We start from the raw sequence: 18,298 nt of genomic DNA, 5'->3' as shown, positions 1-18,298 counted from the left end.
TATAACCCAGTCCCCTCCCAGTATATCCCAGTCCCTCCCAGTATATCCCAGTCCCCTCCCAGTATAACCCAGTCCCTTCCAGTATATACCAATCCCCTCCCAGTTTAACCCAGTTCCCTCCCAGTATATCCCAGTCCCCTCCCAGTATAACCCAGTTCCCTCCCAGTCCCTCCCAGTATATCCCAGTCCCCTCCCAGTATATCCCAGTTCCCTCCCAGTTCCCTCCCAGTATATCCCAGTCCCTCCCAGTATAACCCAGTCCCTCCCAGTATAACCCAGTTCCCTCCCAGTTCCCTCCCAGTATAACCCAGTCCCCTCCCAGTATAACCCAGTCCTTCCCAGTATAACCCAGTCCCTCCCAGTATATCCCAGTCCCTCCCAGTATAACCCAGTTCCCTCCCAGTATAACCCAGTCCCCTCCCAGTATAACCCAGTCCCTCCCAGTCCCTCCCAGTATATCCCAGTCCCCTCCCAGTATAACCCAGTCCCTCCCAGTATAACCCAGTCCCTCCCAGTCCCCTCCCAGTATAACCCAGTCCCTCCCAGTATATCCCAGTCCCCTCCCAGTATAACCCAGTCCCTCTCAGTTCCCTCCCAGTATATCCCAGTCCCTCCCAGTATAACCCAGTCCCTCCCAGTATATCCCACTCCCCTCCCAGTATATCCCAGTCCCCTCCCAGTATAACCCAGTCCCTCCCAGTATATCCCAGTCCCCTCCCAGTATAACCCAGTTCCCTCCCAGTTCCCTCCCAGTATATCCCAGTTCCCTCCCAGTATATCCCAGTCCCCTCCCAGTATAACCCAGTTCCCTCCCAGTTCCCTCCCAGTATATCCCAGTTCCCTTCCAGTATAACCCACTCCCATCCCAGTCCTTCCCAGTATATCCCAGTAACCTCCCAGTCCCTCCCAGTCTCACCCTGCCCCCCCCCTGTGTCGCGATGCATCATGGGAAGGCGGGAGAGGGTGCAGGTCAGAGGTCACGGGCAGGTCACAGCTTGACCCCTGCCCCCCCAAAACACGCGGGGGGGGGGGGGGAGGCGTGGGGTGGGCGGGGCTTTCCCGTGGGAACCGGCCACGCCCCCTTCCGCAGGGTAACGCCCCTCCCCCCGCCCCCCCCCCCCCCGGACTCGCCGCTCTCCATCGCTTCTTTTATTGGTGGGGGGAGGGGAGGAGTGCGGGGGGCGTGGCCAACGCCACGAGGGGCGTGGCCAGCTCCGGAATGGGCGTGGTCCTTTTCCCCGGGGGGCGTGGCCAGCTCCGGGGGGGCGTGGCCAGCTCGGCCACAAGGGAGCGACACCACGGGGGGCGTGGCCCCATGCACGTGGAGGGGCGTGGCCCCTCCGGAGGGGAGTGGCGTGGGGCGGCCCGAGGGGCGTGTCCAGCACGGTGGGGGCGGGGCTAAGCGATGTCATCTTGGATTCCGCAGCGCAGATTGGCCGGGACGGCGACGTCTGGGGGGGGGGAGGGGAGAGTTAGGGGGCACCCAGGGGGCGGGACCCTCCCCTCCCCCATCCCGGGCCCCTCCCCCATCCCGGGCCCCTCCCCCTGCCCGGACACACCCATGAGGCGGGGGCGGGGCAGGTTGAGCCCCTCCATCACCGTCACGAACTCCTCGGGGCTCAGGGTGAGGCGGGGTTCAGGCGCCGCTCCTCCCCACCGTGGAGACCGTCTGGCCTGGGGGAGGGGAGGGGAGGAGGGGAGGGGGAGGGGGGAGGGGTCAGGACCCGCCCCTGGCCCCCCGACCCCCAACCCCTCCCCCAGCCCCCAAGTGCCCCCTCCCCCCTCCCCAAGCCCCCAAACACCCCCAGCCCCCCCACCTGCCCCTCCCCCGCACAAGTGACACCCCCGGCCCCTCCCCTTGCCCCGCCCGCCGCCCCTCCCCTCCCCCTCCGCTCCTCCCCCAGCCCCCAAATGCCCCTCCCCCTGCCCTCCCCCCCTCCCCAAGCCCCCAAACACCCCCCAGCGGCCCCCAACTGCCCCTCCCCCCACAGGTGACAGCCCCGGCCCCTCCCCTTGCCCCTCCCCCGCCCCTCCCCCGCCCTCCCCCACCGTTGTAGTCGTGGGCGGGGTAGACCAGGCAGCTGTCGGGGAGGGTGAAGATCTTCTCGTGCACCGAGCGGTACAGGGTGCGGGGGCAGCCTGGGGGAGGGAGGGGGTTACCATAGCAACCGGCATCCCTTGGGGGGGGCCGGTTACCATAGCAACCGGGGACCCCAGCAACCGGGAACCATAGCAACCGGGAACTGAGGTGATGGGGGGGGAGGGGGGGGAGAATGGGAGGGGAGGGGGGGGACCGGTTGCCATAGCGCCTGGTTACCATAGCAACCGGCAACGGTGGGAACCGGGTACCGTGGCAACCAGCATCCCTGGTGACCGGTTACCATGGCAACCAGGGGCCGTAGAAACCGGGTACCGTGGCAACCAGCCTCCCTGGTGACTGGTTCCCATAGCAACCGGGTACCCCAGGGACCAGCCTCTCCAGTGACCGGTTACCATGGCAACCGGTTACCATGGCAAGCGGGAACCGTGGCAAGCGGCCTCCCCGGTGACCGGTTACCATGGCAACCAGGGGCCGTAGCAACCGCATACTGTGGCAACCAGCATCCTTGGCGACCAGTTACCATAGCAACCAGCTCCCCATGGCAACCACCACCCCTGGTGACTGGTTTCCATAGCAACCAGGCGCGTGGTCCTCTCCCAGTGCTCCCAGTCCCTCCCAGCACCTCCCAGTGCTCTCCCAATCCCTCCCAGTCTGTCCCAGTGCCCTTCCAGTCCCTCCCAGTGCTTTCCCAGTCCCTCCCAGTGACCTCCCAGTGTCTTCCAATCTTCCCCAGTGCCCTCCCAGTGCCTCCCAGTGCTCTCCCAGTGCCTCCCAGTCCCCCTTGAGCCCCTTGTGGGATTCCCAGTCCATCCCAGTGCCCTCCCAGTGCCTCCCACCACCCTTCCAGTGTCCTCCCACTCTCCTCCCACTACAGCCCAGTACCCTCCCAGTACATCCCAGTCCCCCTTGAGCCCCTCGTGGCATTCCCAGTCCATCCCAGTGCCCTCCCAGTGCCTCCCAGTGCTCTCCCAGTCCATCCCAACGCCCTCCCAGTGCCCCCCTCAACCCTCCCAGTGCTCTCCCAGTCCCCCTTGAGCCCCTTGTGGCATTCCCAGTCCATCCCAGTGCCCTCCCAGTGCCTCCCAGTGCTCTCCCATTCCCCCTTGAGCCCCTCGTGGCATTCCCAGTCCACCCCAGTGCCCTCCCAGTGCCTCCCAGTGCTCTCCCAGTCCATCCCAGCGCCCTCCCAGTGCCCCCCTCAACCCTCCCAGTGCTCTCCCAGTCCCCCTTGAGCCCCTCGTGGCATTCCCAGTCCACCCCAGCGCCCTCCCAGTGCCTCCCAGTGCTCTCCCAGTCCATCCCAACGCCCTCCCAGTGCCCCCTCAACCCTCCCAGTGCTCTCCCAGTCCCCCTTGAGCCCCTCGTGGCATTCCCAGTCCACCCCAGTGCCCTCCCAGTGCCTCCCAGTGCTCTCCCAGTCCATCCCAGCGCCCTCCCAGTGCCCCCTCAACCCTCCCAGTGCTCTCCCAGTCCCCCTTGAGCCCCTCGTGGCATTCCCAGTCCACCCCAGCGCCCTCCCAGTGCCTCCCAGTGCTCTCCCAGTCCATCCCAACGCCCTCCCAGTGCCCCCCTCAACCCTCCCAGTGCTCTCCCAGTCCCCCTTGAGCCCCTTGTGGCATTCCCAGTCCATCCCAGTGCCCTCCCAGTGCTCTCCCAGTCCATCCCAACGCCCTCCCAGTGCCCCCCTCAACCCTCCCAGTGCTCTCCCAGTCCCCCTTGAGCCCCTCGTGGCATTCCCAGTCCACCCCAGTGCCTCCCAGTGCTCCCAGTGCCTGCCCTGCTGGAAGTCGGTCCGCCCGCAGCCCCGGATGAGGAGGGCGTCGCCGGTGAAGGCCATGGAGGCGTCATCCAGGACAAAGGTCAAACACCCGGGGGTGTGGCCCGGGCTGGCGCGGGCCTGCAGCGCCTGGGGGAGGGGCCCAGACGTCCGGCACCCGCCCCTCCCCCACCCTCAGGGCACCCAAGTGTCCGGGACCCCTCCCCCACCCTGAGAGCATCGAGGATCCCTCCCCTCCCCTCCCCCACCCATGTGGCACCCAAGTGTCCAGGGTCCCTCCCCTCCCCCACCCTCACAGCACCCACATGTCGGGGACCCTCCCCTCCCCCACCCGTATGGGACCCAGGCGTCCAGGACCCTCCCCTCCCCCACCCAGAGGGGACCCAGGTATCCAAGGAGCTCCCTCCCCCACCCATGTGGCACCCAAGTGTCCACGACCCCTCCCCCACCCTCAGAGCATCCAGGATCCCTCCCCTCCCCCACCCATGTGGCACCCAAGTGTCCAGGATCCCTCCCCTCCCCCACCCATGTGGCACCCAAGTGTCCGGGACCCCACCCCTCCCCCACCCATATGGCACCCAGGCGTCCAGGACCCCTCCCCTCCCCACCCACAGGGAACGACACGGGGTTAAAATGCCCCAGGACCCCTCCCCCATTACCCTCCCCCCGAGACCCAAGGCTGCCCCTCCCCCAGGTACCCCTCCCCCCCAAGACTCCCCTCCCCCCGAGGAGCCAGGCATTCCCTCCCTCCCCCGACTCCAGGAGACTCCCGGCTGCCCCTCCCCCTCCCCGGCTGCCCCTCCCCACTCACGAAGGCCCCGAAGCGCAGCTCGTCCCCTCCCCACCAGGAGGTCGGCCCGGGCCCCGCTGGCGCGGGAGATGACGCTGCGGCACCCCAGGGCCCCCGCAGCACCCCCGAGCCCGTCACGTGGTCGGCGTGGCAGTGGGTGTTCACTGGGGGAGGGCAGCACAGGCGTCCGGCACCCTCCCCTCCCCCTCAGGGGAGCTGGGAGCTCGGGACCCTCCTCCCCCCAGAGGGGACCCAGGTGTCTGGGAACCCTCCCTCCCCACGCATGGGGCATCCAGGGACCCCCCCAGAGGGGACCCAAGAATCCCCTCCCCCACCCATAGGGCACCCAGGACCCCTCCCCTCCCCCCATAGGGGACCCAGGTGTCTGGGACCCTCCCTCCCCCACCCATAGGGCACCCAGGGGAGGGGAAGGGGGAGCTGGAGTCGGGGTGGGGGGGAGGGGTCTGAAATCTGGGGGTGGGGGAGGGGAAGGGGGTCTGAAATCATGGATGGGGAGGGGTGGGGTCTGAAGTCGGGGGAAGGGGCAGGTGTTTGGGGGCGGGGGGAGGGAAGGGGTCTGGGGGTGGGGGAGGGGCTGAAGTGTGGGAGGGGGAGGGGTGGGTGCCTGAAGTCGGGGGAGGGGCGGGTATCTGAGGTCTGGGGGAGGGGTTCTGAGGTCTGGGGGAGGGGCAGGGGCGTCTGAGGTTGGAGGGGAGGGGTGGGTCTCAGCGTGTGGGGGAGGGAGGGGAAGGGTCTGAAGTCGGTGGGGGAGGGGTCTGAAATCTGGGGGTGAGGGGAGGGAAGGGGGGTGTCTCAAGTAGGGGAGGGGGCCTGAATTCTTCGGGAGGGGAGGGGCGGGTGCCTGGGGTCTGCGGCTGGGGAGGGGCGGGTGGCTGAAGGCCGGGGGGGAGGGGCGGGTGGCTGATGGCGGGGGGTGGGGAGGGGCGGTGGCTGATGGCGGGGGTGGGGGAGGGGCGGCCGCACCGGCGTAGCGCAGGCGCAGGCCCAGCTCCCGCAGCAGCCGCTGGTCCCGCGGGGCCGTTTCCAGCACGGGGTCGATGATGACGGCGTCGCCCGTCCCCGCGTCGGCCAGGACGTAGGTGTAGGAGCAGGAGGAGGCCTCGAAGAGCTGAGCCCCCCCCGCGGGGCTGGGCACCCCCGCCGCCCCTCCCCCACCCCGCCCCTGACCCCCTGCCCGGGGACCCAGGAGGCCGGGTTACCCTCCCCTCCCCACCCCTGCCCCTCGGCCCCGGGGGAACGCGCTTCCGGGTTACCCCTCCCCACCCCTGCCCCTCGGCCCCGTAGGGAACTCACTTCCGGGTTACCCCTCCCCACCCCTGCCCCTCGACCCCGTGGGGAACGCGCTTCCGGGTTACCCCTCCCCACCCCTGCCCCTCGGCCCCGTAGGGAAACTCACTTCCGGGTTACCCTCCCCACCCCTGCCCCTCGACCCCGTGGGGAACACGCTTCCGGGTTACCCCTCCCCCATGCTACCCCCAGCCACCCACGCGCCGCCCCTCCCCCATAACGGCCCCCCACTTCCGGGTGACCCCTCCCCCCCCCCCCGAGCAAACATACACTTCCGGGTTATCCCTCCCCTATGGCGCACCGAGGCATCCGCGTGACCCCTCTGTGCCCCCCAACCTATAGGAAACTTCCACTTCCGGGTCAACCCCACCCCTCCCGGACCCCTCCTCCTTCCCCCCCCCCCCGTGCCCCCTCCCCCTTTAAGAGACTGAGGCGCCCGCCCCCCACACACCACTTCCGGGTTACCCCTCCCCCTCCCTCACAGTGACCCCAGCGGTTCGGGGCCCCTCCCCCCCGCCCCCTCCCTCCCCCACCTGCCGCAGCAGCAGCCGCCGCCCCCTCGTCCCGTAGCCCCGGGCGGCGGCGATGGCGGCGGGGACCCGGCGGAGCAACATGGCGGCGGTGGGGCCCACAGCGGGGACGCGGCCCCTTTAAGAGCCGGCGGGCGGGGAGGGCGGGGGCTCGCCTTAAAGGGGGCGAGGCTCTCTTAAAAGGGCAACGCACGGCGGAGAGGTGGGGACGCCCTTAAAGCGGCGACGCCCGCGGGGAGACCACGCCTCTTAAAGCGGCCACCTCTTAAAGCGGCAGAGCCCTGTCAGGGTGGGCCCCACTCCTCGCTGGGTTTAAAAGGGGGGTGTCCTCCCCACAAGCCACGCCCCTTTTAATGACGTCGCCGTAGAGGGCGGAGCCAGGCGTCAAAGTCAGGTCGTTACGAGGGGGCGGGGTCATGGGGGGGGAGGGCGCCGGGCTCCTCCCCCGCCCCTCCCCCCCGCCCCTCCCCCGCAGCCATTTCATTACCCAAAACCGCTTTAATTCAGCTGAAACCGCCCCAAAAGTGGAGCTGGCAGGAAGGGGGAGGGGGGTGGGGGTGGGGTGATGAGGTCACGGCGGTGACGTCATGGGGGGGGGGACGACGGCGAAGGGCTGGGCCGGCAGGGGGCGCTGTCGCTCTCCGCAGAGCAGCAGCCAGCGGGGGCGGACGAAGGTCAGCGAGGGGCGGAGCTCCAGGGCCTGGGGGCGGGGCGTCGCGGCGTCAGGTCCCGCCCCGCCCCGAGGGGCCGGGACCCCTCCCCACCTCCCTCCCCTCCCCACCTCCTGGAAGGCCGGGTCCCAATCCTGCGCCGTCACCACGTGGGTCACCGAGTCGTCCATGTAGGGAGCCAGGGTCCTGCGGACCAGTACAAACCAGTACAAACCAGTACACACCAGTACACACCAGTACACACCAGTACACACCCATATAAACCCACATAAACCAGTACAGACCAGTATACACCAGTATAAACCCATATGAACCAGTATAAACCAGTATAAACCCATGTAAATGGATATAAACCAAGATAACCCGGTATAAACCAGTATACACCAGTATAAACCCATATAAACCAGTATAAACCAGTATAAACCCATACAAACCAGGATAAACCACTATAACCCAGTATAAACCCATATAAACCAGTATAAACCCATGTAAATGGATATAAACCAGGATAAGCCAGTATAAACCAGTATAAACCCATATAAACCAGTATAAACCCATATAAACCAGTATACACCAGTACCCACCAGTATACACCCATATAAACCCGCATAACCCAGTACAAACCAGTACACACCAGTATACACCCATATAAACCAGTACACACCAGTATACACCAGTATAAACCCCTATAAACCAGTATAAACCAGTATAAACCCATACAAACCAGGATAAACCACTATAACCCAGTATAAACCCATATAAACCAGTATAAACCCATGTAAATGGATATAAACCAGGATAAACCAGTATAAACCAGTATAAACCCATATAAACCAGTATAAACCCATATAAACCCGCATAACCCAGTACAAACCAGTATAAACCCACATAAACCTGCATAACCCAGTACAAGCCAGTACACACCAGTATACACCCATATAAACCCACATAAACCAGTACACACCAGTATAAACCAGTATAAACCCGTACAAACCAGGATAAACCACTATAACCCAGTATAAACCCATATAAACCAGTATAAACCCATGTAAATGGATATAAACCAGGATAACCCAGTATAAACCAGTATAAACCCATATTAACCAGTATAAACCCATATAAGCCAGTATACACCAGTATACACCAGTATAAACCCATATAAACCCGCATAACCCAGTACAAACCAGTATACACCCATATAAACCCGCATAACCCAGTACAAACCAGTACACACCAGTACACACCAGTATACACCCATATAAACCCACATAAACCAGTATGCACCAGTATACACCAGTATAAGCCCATATAAACCAGTATAAACCAGGATAAACCCATATAAGCCAGTATGCACCAGTATGAACCAGTATGAGCCCATATAAACCAGTATAAACCCATATAAACCAGTATACACCAGTATACACCAGTATAAACCACTATAACCCAGTATAAACCCATATAAACCAGTATAAACCCATGTAAACGGATATAAACCAGGATAAGCCAGTATAAACCAGTATACACCAGTATAAGCCAGTATACACCAGTATAAACCCCTATAAATCAAGATAAACCCAGTATAAACCCATATAAACCAGTATAACCCAGTAGAAACCCATCTGAACCACTATAAACCCAGTACAACCCAGTATGAACCCAGATAAACCAGTATAAACCCAGTAGAACCCAGTATGATCACATATGAACCAGTATAAACCCAGTATAAACCAGTATAAACTCATATAAACCAGTATAAACCCATACAAACCAGAATAAACCAGTATACACCAGTATAAAACCATATAAACCAGTATAAACCCATATAAATCAAGATAAACCCAGTATAAACCCATATAAACCAGTATAACCCAGTAGAAACCCACATAAACCAGTATGCACCAGTATACACCAGTATAAACCCATATAAATCAAGATAAACCCAGTATAAACCCATATAAACCAGTATAGCCCAGTAGAAACCCATCTGAACCACTATAAACCCAGTATCACCCAGTATGATCCCATATAAACCAGTATAAACCCAGTATAACCCAGTATGAGCTCAGATAAACCACTATAAACCCAGTATAACCCAGTATAACCCCGTATAAACCAGTATAAACCCAGTATAACCCAGTATGATCCCATATAAACCACTATAAACCCAGTATAACCCAGTATAACCCCGTATAAACCAGTATAAACCCAGTATAACCCAGTATGATCCCATATAAACCACTATAAACCCAGTATAACCCAGTATAACCCCGTATAAACCAGTATAAACCCAGTATAACCCAGTATGGTCCCATATAAACCAGTATAAACCCAGTATAACCCAGTATAACCCCATATAAACCAGTATAAACCCAGTATAAGCCCAGTATGAACCCAGTATAATCCAGTATGAACCCACACTGACCAGTGTAAATCCAGTATAAGCCCATATAAACCCAGTATAACCCCGTATAAACCAGTATAGGCCCAGTATAACCCAGTATGAACCCAATATAACCCAGTATAAACCAGTATAACCCAGCACAAACCAGTACGGGCCAGTATAAAGCCGCACCAACCCACAGAAACCAGTACAAACCAGTATAAACCCATACAAGCAAGTACAAACCAGTACAGCACATCCCAGTACACCCTCCCAGTACATCCCAGTATCTCCCAGTTCAACCTCCCAGCACCTCCCAGTACACCCCAGTATAAGCTCCCAATACAGCCCAGTATCTCCCAGTACAATCTCCCAGTAGAACCCAGTAGAACCCACCCCTTCCTCCCAGCACCGTCTCCCAGTATAGCCCAGTACACCCCAGTACACCCTCCCAGTACAGCCCAGTATAAACTCCCAGTACAGCCCAGTACACCCTCCCAGTACAGCCCAGTATCTCCCAGTATACCCTCCCAGTCCACCCCAGTATAAGCTCCCAGTACACCCCAGTATAACCTCGAGTACAGCCCAGTATGTCCCAGTACAACCTCCCAGTACAGCCCAGTACACCCTCCCAGTACAGCCCAGTATCTCCCAGTATACCCTCCCAGTCCACCCCAGTATAAGCTCCCAGTACACCCCAGTATAACCTCGAGTACAGCCCAGTATGTCCCAGTACAACCTCCCAGTACAGCCCAGTATAAGCCAGTAGAACCTCCCAGTATAACCTCCACTACAGCCCAGTACATCCCAGTAAAACCTCCCAGTCCACCCCAGTCCACCCTCCCAGTCCAGCCCAGTATGCCCCAGTACAACCTGTCAGTACACCCCAGTATAAGCTCCCAGTACAGCCCAATATGTCCAGTACGACCGCCCAGTCGCTCCCAGTCCCCCCCAGTCCCCTCCCAGTCCATCCCAGTATCCCCCAGTCCCCCCCAGTCGCTCCCAGTCCCCCCCAGCCCCTCCCAGTCCCCTCCCAGTCCATCCCAGTATCCCCCAGTCCCCCCAGTCCATCCCAGTCCCTCCCAGTCCCCTCCCAGTCCATCCCAGTCCCTCCCACTCTCCCCCAGTCCCTCCCAGTCCCCTCGCCCTCTCTCCCAGTCCCCTCCCAGTCCCTCCCAGTCCCCTCCCAGTGCCCCCCAGTCCCCCCCCATTCCCCCCCAGTCCCTCCCAGTCCCTCCCAGTGCCCCCAGCCCCTCCCAGTCCCCCCAGCCCCTCCCAGTCCCCTCCCAGTCCCCCAGCCCCTCCCAGTCCCCTCCCAGTCCCCCCAGCCCCTCCCAGTCCCCCCAGTCCCCTCCCGGTCTCTCCCAGCCCCTCCCAGTCCCTCCCAGTCCCTCCCAATCCCCTCCCAGTCCCTCCCAGTCCCCCCTCACCCGCCGAAGGCCGTGACGTAGCGCAGCAGCCGCCGCCCCTCCCCCGCCGGGAACTCCCCGTGGAAAAAGAAGGTTTTGTCCCCAAAGAAATCTGGGGGGGGGAGGGGCGAGAGGGGGGGGGAGGGTCACGAAAGGACCCCTCCCCTCCCCCACCCTGAGGGCACCCACGTGGCCGGGACCCTCCCCTCCCCCACCCACAGGGGATCCCGGCGTCCAGAACCCCGCCCCTCCCCCCCCCGTACAGCACCCAGGTGTGCAGGACCCTCCCCCTCCCCCACCCGGGGGCAGGGCCCCGCCCCTCCCCCCTCCTCCCCTCCCCCGGGCTCGGGGCCGCACCGGGCAGGGGGGGGATGGGCTCCCCCTCCTCCTCCTCGCTGTTCTCCTCGGTGGAGCCTCCGTAGGGGTCGTCCCTGGGGTGGGGGAGGGGTGAGAGGGCACCCAGGGTGTCCCGGCAGGGGGGGAGGGGCGGGACCCCGCCCGGGCCCCGCCCCGCAGCTCACCGCTCCCATTGGTCCTCGGCGTCTCCCGAATCGGAACCTGGAAAGGGGGAGGGGGAGGAATGGGTGGGGCGCGGAGGGCGCGGCCCCCTGTTTGGGGGTGGGGGAGGGTGTGTCCTTACCTGCGGGGTCAGAGGTCAGGGGGTCACGGGATCCCCGGAAGGGGCGGGGTCAGGTGGGGGAGGGGTCTGAAAGAGAACGGGGGGAGGGGTGAGCCAGGCGCCGGGGGGGGGGGGGAGGAAACCCGGGGCCCCGCCCCCTTTCCTACCTTGTGGGCGGGGCGTGGGCGGGGTGTGGGAGGGGCCTCCTCAGACCCCTCCCCCTCGCTGCCAGAGGAGGCGGAGCCATCCAGGAGGTACCTCGGGAAGGGGGGGGAGGAGCAAAGGGTGTGGTCGGTTAAGCCACGCCCCCCAAGGTGGGCGTGGCCTCCCCAAGCCCCTCCCCGTCTCCGTTACAATTCAACCCCTTCCCGTGGTGGGCGTGGCTATCTCCCGACCCCGCCTCTCCCGGTGGGCGTGGCCTTTTCCCGAGTGGGCGGGCCTTCCCTAAGTCCTGCTCCCCCATCCCACCCCGTGCAGTGGGTGGAGCCTCCCGTAGCCCCTCCCTCCGGGTGTGGCGCTCACTAGCTCCTCCCACCTGCCGGGGCATGCCCTCCCACAAGGGCGTGGCCTCCCCAAGTGGGCGTGGCTTCCCCACCCCTCCCAGTGACTCCCCGGGGGGTGTGCCTTCCCTTCGCTCCTCCCACCTGGGGGCGTGGCTAAGTTGTTACGGGGCGTGGCCCCCCTTTAACCCCTCCTGAGTGGGCGGGGCCTCCACTTTACTCCTCCCAAAATGGGTGTGCCCTCCCTTTAACCCCTCCTGCGTGGGCGTGGCCTCCCTTTAACCCCTCCCCAAGCAGGCGTGGCCTTCCTTTAACCGTCCTCAAAGTGGGCGTGGCCTCCCTTTAACCGTCCCCAAAGTGGGCGTGGTCTCCCTTTAACCCCTCCCACGGTGGGCGTGGCCTCTTCCCCCCCCAAGTGAGCGTGGCCTCCCCCTTCCCCTCTCCCCCGGCCCTTTCTGGGGGTCCCCCCCGCGGGAGGGCGTGGCTAAGCGGGGCAGGGGCGTGGCCTAAGCGGGGTGGGCGTGGCCTAAGCGGGGTGGGCGTGGCTTACGGCCCGCAGGGGAGGCGGCGCTGGAGGCGGCGGCAGTCCCAGATCCAGGCGGGTCCCACCAGGAGCCCCCCGAGGGCTCGGGCCCGGGCGGCTTTGGGGGTGCGGGGGAAGGCGCAGCTGGGGGGAGGGGGAGGGTCAGGCGGGTCCCCTGGCGGGGCGGGGAGGGGCGGGGGGTACCTACACGAGGTGGGTGCAGTCGGGGGCCCAGTCGGGGCGATAGGAAGCCCCCAGGGCCAGGGCGGCCGCTCGCAGGTGGCTCCGCAGGGGGTTCTCGAAGCCGCTCAGGGCCAGCACCACCCCCGCCAGGATCGGGCCCGGGGGGGAGGCGGGCGGGCGGGGGGAGGGGCTGCTTCCGGGGGGTGCCGTTGGGTTTGGGCGGGGGCGGCGTTTGGGGAGCTGGGGGAGGGAGGAAGGGAAGGGGGAGGGAGAGAAAGTGGGGGAGGGAGAAGGGAAATGGGGGAAGGGAAAGTGGGGAGGGGAGAGAGAAAAGGGGGAGGGGAGAAAGGAAATGGGGGAGGGAGAAAGGAAATGGGGGAGGGGAGAAAGGAAATGGGGGAGGGGGCAAAAATGGGGGAGAGGAGAGAGAAAATGGGGGAGGGGAGGGAAAAACAGGGGGAGGGGAGGGAAAATGGGGAAGGGGAGAAAGAAAATGGGGGAGGGGAGAGGGAAAATGGGGGAGGGGAGAGGGAAAATGGGGGAGGGGAGAGGGAAAATGTGGGGGAGGGGAGAGGGAAAATGGGGGAGGGGAGAGGGAAAATGGGGGAGGGAAGGGGGAAAATGGGGGAGGAAAGAGACAAAATGTGGGGGAGGGGAGACAAAACAGGCAGAGAAGAGAGATAAAAGTGGGGAGGGGCCCGGCTGCCTGGGTGCCCTCCAAAGGGGCCCGGGCCCCCCACGCTGTGGGGCTGGGCCCCCCGGGTGCCCCCTTACCTTGGGGGCGGAGCCTGCGCTGGCCTGGAGGGTGGCGACGGCGTAACTGGGGCCCGGGGGTCCTGGGGGGGGCTGGGGGGAGGGAAGGGCAGTAAGAGGCGTCCCAGGCACCCGGGACCCCCCTCCCCCACCCTCCAAGTGGACCCAGGCGTCCGGGAGCCCCCAGGGCACCCATCCCCCCACCACCAGGGCACCCATCCCCCCACCGAGAGCCCATTCCCCCCCATCCCCCATCCCCCCCGGGAACCCGTCCCCTCCCAGAGCACCCATCCCCCACCGAGAGCCCATTCCCCCCCCCCGGCACCCATCCCCCCACCCCATCCCCCATCCTCCCCGGGAACCCATCCCCCACCGAGAACCCACCCCCTCCAGAGCACCCATCCCCCCCAGCACCTACCCCTCCCAGGGAACCCATCCCATCCCCCCTCGAGAGCCCATCCCCCAAGCACCCCCCACCAGAGCACCCATCCCCCCAGAACCCAAACATTAAGGAGCTCCTCCCCACCCCCACAGCACACTCAATCCCTTAGAAAACCCTCCCCCACCCCCTCGTGGACCCATCCCCCTTCCCCTCCCCCCCAAAGGGGAGCCAGGCATCCGGAGGGTGGGGGAGGGGTTACCTGGGGGAGGGGTTACCTGGGGGAGGGTGGGGGAGGGGTTACCTGGGGGAGGGGGCCGCTGGTAGAAGAGGGCCCCGGGGGGCGCCGGGGCTGCCCCCTCCTCCCGCACCGTGAAGGGGCCCAAGCGCCGCACCTGGGGGGAGGGGAAAACGGGGGGAGGGGCGGTGGTGAGGGAGGGTGGGGGTAGTTGGGGGGCTGGGGGGGGCAGGTATGGGGCTGGGGAGATATGGGGCTGGGAGAGGTAGTTATGGGGCTGGGGGGGTAGTTATGGGGAAGAGGGAACACTTGGGGGGCAGCTGCAGGGCGCAAATATGGGGCTGGGGGCACATATGGGGCTGCGGGGGTAGTTATGGGGCAGCTGTGGGGGCAGATATGGGGCTGGGGGAGCATTTTAGTGGCCAGGGCGGTAGTTATGGGGCTGGGGGCAGTTGGGGGGACGTGTGGGGCTGGGGGCAGATATGGGGCTGAGGAGCGCTGTTATGGGGCTCGGACAAATCCATGGGGTCGGCAGTTGCGGGGCATGTGTGGGGCTGGGGGAGAGCATTTTAGTGGCCAGGGGGTAGTTAGGGGGCTGGGGGGCAGTTATGGGGCAGCTGTGGGGCTGGGGGGCAGTTATGGGGGACAGAACGCAGCCCAGAGGCAGCTGGGTGGCAGTTGTGGGGCGGGAGTGGGGGAGTTATGGGGCTGGGGGAGGTAGATAGGGGGCTGGGAGGCACTTGTGGGGTAGCTGTGGGGCTGGAGAGGCAGATATGGGGCTAGAGACGCAGTTGGGGGGCAGCTGTGGGGGCAGATATGGGCCTGGGGGCGGGGGCACTTGTGGGGCCAGGACAGTAAATTTGGGGAGCAGGGAGCAGTTGGGGGGCAGCTGTGGGGCTGGGGCACTTATGGGGCAGGCTTGGGGCTGAGAAAACAACTGAGGGACCAGACAAGCACTTATGGGGCAGGGCGAGCACTTATGGGGCTGGGGGATCACTTTGGGGGCAGGCCTGGGGCTGGGCGGAAGGCCCAGGCAGTTGTGGGGCGGCCGTGGGGCGGCCGTGGGGCAGCCGTGGGGCAGCCGTGGGCGCTCACCGGGGCCTCGGGGGGCGTCGTCCTCTGGGGGGAGAAGACCCGGACGAAGGAGAGGCCGAAGGGGCGGGTCTGGGGGGAGGGGAGACCCAGGTGTCCAGGACCCCTCCTCCCCCCCATCGGGCACCCAAGCCCCGTCCCCTCCCCCATGTGGGACCCCAGAATCTGAGCCCCTCCCCACCCAGATGTGACCCTGCTGTCCAGGACCCCTCCCTCCCCCACCCACACGGGACCCACGTGTCCAGAACCCCTCCCCCCACAGGGCACCCCGGACCCCTCCTCCCCCCATATGGAACCCCGGACCCCTCCCTCCCCCCCCATGAGACCCCAGAATCTGGGCCCCTCCCCCACCCACAGCGCCCAGGACCCCTCCCCCATGCAGGACCCCAAAAACTGAGCCCCTCCCCCACCTATACATCCAGGACTCTTCCCCTCCCCCCCCATGGGACCCCAGAATCTGGGCCCCTCCCCACCCAGAGCACCCAGGACCCCTCCCTCCCCCCATGGGACCCCAGAATCTGGGCCCCTCCCCACCCACAGCACCCAGAGCACCCAGGACCCCTCCCTCCCCCCCCATGGCACCCCAGAATCTGGGCCCCTCCCCCACCCACAGCCCCCAGGCCCCCAGGCCCCCTCCCCTCCCCCCCATGCGGGACCCCAGAATCTGGGCCCCTCCCCCCGCCCCTCCCCCACCTGGCAGTAGGGCTGGCTGCACACCAGGCGCAGGCGGTCCCAGCCCCGCCCGGCCACGCCCTTCACCAAGGCCTCGGGCCCGAAGAGCCGCACCCGCCGCTGCCCTGCCCCCGCCCGGCTCTCGCTGGGCGACATGAAGGCGGCGGTGGGCAGCAAGACCTGCGGGCGAAAGGTCAAGGGTCAAAGGTCAAGAAGGGCGAGGGGGGAGGGGAGGGGGGTGGGGGAGGGGGCGAAGGGCACCTGGAAGTCGCCGCCGGCCGCCGCCCCCACCAGCGCCTCCACGAAGGCGGCGCCGTCGTTGCCGATGTGGAGGCTGTGGATGCGCCGCTCCCCCGGCAGCTGGGGGAGGGGAGGGGGGAGGGGGGTGGCTGCGAGGCGCCCCTCCCCCACCACGGGGGATCCCGGTGGCTGGGGAGCCGCCCCTCCCCCGCTACGGGGGATCCCGGTGTCCGGGAGCCTCCCATCCCCCCCCCCCCATTAAAGACCCAGGTGTCCTGGGAGCTGCCCCTCCCCCACCCAGAGGGGACCCAGGCATCGGGGAACCCTCCCCCCCCCCACCACGGGGCACCCCGCAGTCCTGGGAGCCGCCCCTCCCCCGCTATGGGGGATCCCAGTGTCCGGGAGCCTCCCTCCCCCACCCAGAGTGCACCCAGGTGTCCTGGGAGCCTCCCCTCCCCACCACGGGGCACCCCGCAGTCCTGGGAGCCGCCCCTCCCCCACTACGAGGGATCCCAGTGTCCGGGAGCCTCCCTCCCCCGCCAATTAAAGACCCAGGTGTCCTGGGAGCCGCCCCTCCCCACCCAGAGGGGACCCAGGTGTCTGAGGAGCCTCCCTCCCCCACTATGGGGGACCCCGCTGTCCAGGGAGCCGCCCCTCCCCACCCAGAGGGGAGCCAGGCATCAGGGAACCTTCCCATCCCCACCCATTAAAGACCCAGGTATCCCAGGACCCTCCCTCCCCCACCCAGGTACCCGGGACCCCTCCCCACCAGAGAGCACCCAGGCATCAGGGAACCCTCCCATCCCCCACCCAGAGTGCACCCAGGTGTCCTGGGAGCCTCCCTCCCCACCACGGGGAACCCCGCTGTCCAGGGAGCCGCCCCTCCCCCACCACGGGGCACCCCAGTGTCCAGAGGGCCTCCCCTCCCCCACCCAGAGGGGACCCAGGTGTCCTGGGACTCGCCCCTCCCCACCACAGGAGACCCCGGTGTCCAGGAGCCTCCCTCCCCCCCGAGGGAACCCAGGCATCTGGGGACCCTCCCCTCCCCACCCCAGGGCACCCAAGTGTCTGGGGAGCCTGCCCCTCCCCTTCATGGGGGACCCAGGTATCCAGGAGCCCCTCCCCCTCCACAGGGGACCCCGGGGTCCAGGACCCCTCCCCTCCCCCACCCAGGCGCCCGGGACCCCTCCCTCCCCCACCACAGAGCACCCAGGTATCCCGGGACCCTCCCTCCCCCACCCAGGCGCCCGGGACCCCTCCCCCACCACAGGGCCCCCAGACACCGGGGCCCCCTCCCCCGTCCCCTCCCCCTCCCCACCTCCAGCACGACGCTGATTTGCTTCTCCCCGGCCGCCGCCGCCCGCCATCGCCCGCCGCCATCCGGCTGCAGGAGGTTCTCGGCCGGGTACCGCTGAGGGGGAGACGGAGAGAGACCGGTAACGGGGCCGGGCCGCTACCGCCGGGCTCCGGTAACGGGGGCTGGGGCCTTCCCAGAGACCTCCCCGGGTCCCCCCCGGTGCTCCCCGGCCCCTCACCGGGTCGGCGCTGGTGACGGACACGACGCGGCTTAACGGGATCTCCGGCATCGCCGCCGCGCTCCCGCCGCCGCCACCGACCGGAAGCTCCCCTCACACCGACCGGAAGTTCTCCCTCCTCTCCCGAGCAGCCGCTCTGCGCTTATGGTCCTCCGGATCTATGGTACGGCGGTCCTCCCGGCGGTACTACGCATGCGCGCGGATGGGCGGCAGCCACTGAGACGCGCCGCTCTGTCGCCGCTTAGCCGCTCTGTGCCGCCAGACCGCCCAGCTCTGTGGTGCGGCGGGGGCCTCCCCGCCGCGGCGCGCATGCGCGCAGCTGCTCGGCTTTCCCGCCTTCACGCCGCGCATGCGCAGTGCCCGAGGGGGGGCAATTAACACCCCGGGGGGGGTAATTAAGACCATGGGGGGGTTAATTAAGACCCTGGAAGGATAATTAAGACCATCATGGAGTTAATTAAGACCTGAGAGTGTTAATTAAGACCCTCATGGGATTAATTAAGACCCTGGGGGGGTTAATTAAGACCTGAGAGGGTTAATTAAGACCCTGGGGGGTAATTAAGACCCTGGGGGGGTAATTAAGACCTCGGGGGACTAA

The 18,298-nt window shown here is 65.3% G+C and overlaps 2 protein-coding genes across 2 annotated transcripts; both read right to left on the bottom strand.

The window, feature by feature from the left end:
• Window positions 1-1,027: 1,027 nt before the first annotated feature.
• Window positions 1,028-6,753, bottom strand: ETHE1 (ETHE1 persulfide dioxygenase). Its single transcript, XM_072848285.1, is given in 10 exon segments — window positions 1,028-1,451; window positions 1,560-1,639; window positions 1,641-1,674; window positions 2,050-2,139; window positions 3,878-4,007; window positions 4,690-4,720; window positions 4,722-4,782; window positions 4,785-4,832; window positions 5,653-5,797; window positions 6,510-6,753. Coding segments are annotated over 10 exon segments (753 nt in total). The 5' UTR covers window positions 6,591-6,753; the 3' UTR covers window positions 1,028-1,398.
• A 217-nt stretch (window positions 6,754-6,970) lies between these two features.
• XRCC1 (X-ray repair cross complementing 1) lies at window positions 6,971-18,233 on the bottom strand. Its single transcript, XM_072848179.1, is given in 17 exon segments — window positions 6,971-7,206; window positions 7,288-7,363; window positions 10,988-11,078; window positions 11,324-11,397; window positions 11,488-11,524; window positions 11,607-11,625; window positions 11,628-11,672; window positions 11,753-11,843; window positions 12,636-12,752; window positions 12,817-13,031; window positions 13,566-13,637; window positions 14,202-14,318; window positions 15,257-15,325; window positions 15,947-16,105; window positions 16,187-16,285; window positions 17,484-17,576; window positions 17,701-18,233. Coding segments are annotated over 17 exon segments (1,554 nt in total). The 5' UTR covers window positions 17,752-18,233; the 3' UTR covers window positions 6,971-7,077.
• Between the last annotated feature and the right edge of the window lie 65 nt (window positions 18,234-18,298).

Source organism: Ciconia boyciana, chromosome 30 (genome assembly GCF_034638445.1).
Source record: "Ciconia boyciana chromosome 30, ASM3463844v1, whole genome shotgun sequence".
NCBI lineage: Eukaryota > Metazoa > Chordata > Aves > Ciconiiformes > Ciconiidae > Ciconia > Ciconia boyciana.
Note: the sequence above shows the minus strand (reverse complement) of the source record. Positions and strands in the feature narration are given on the sequence as shown.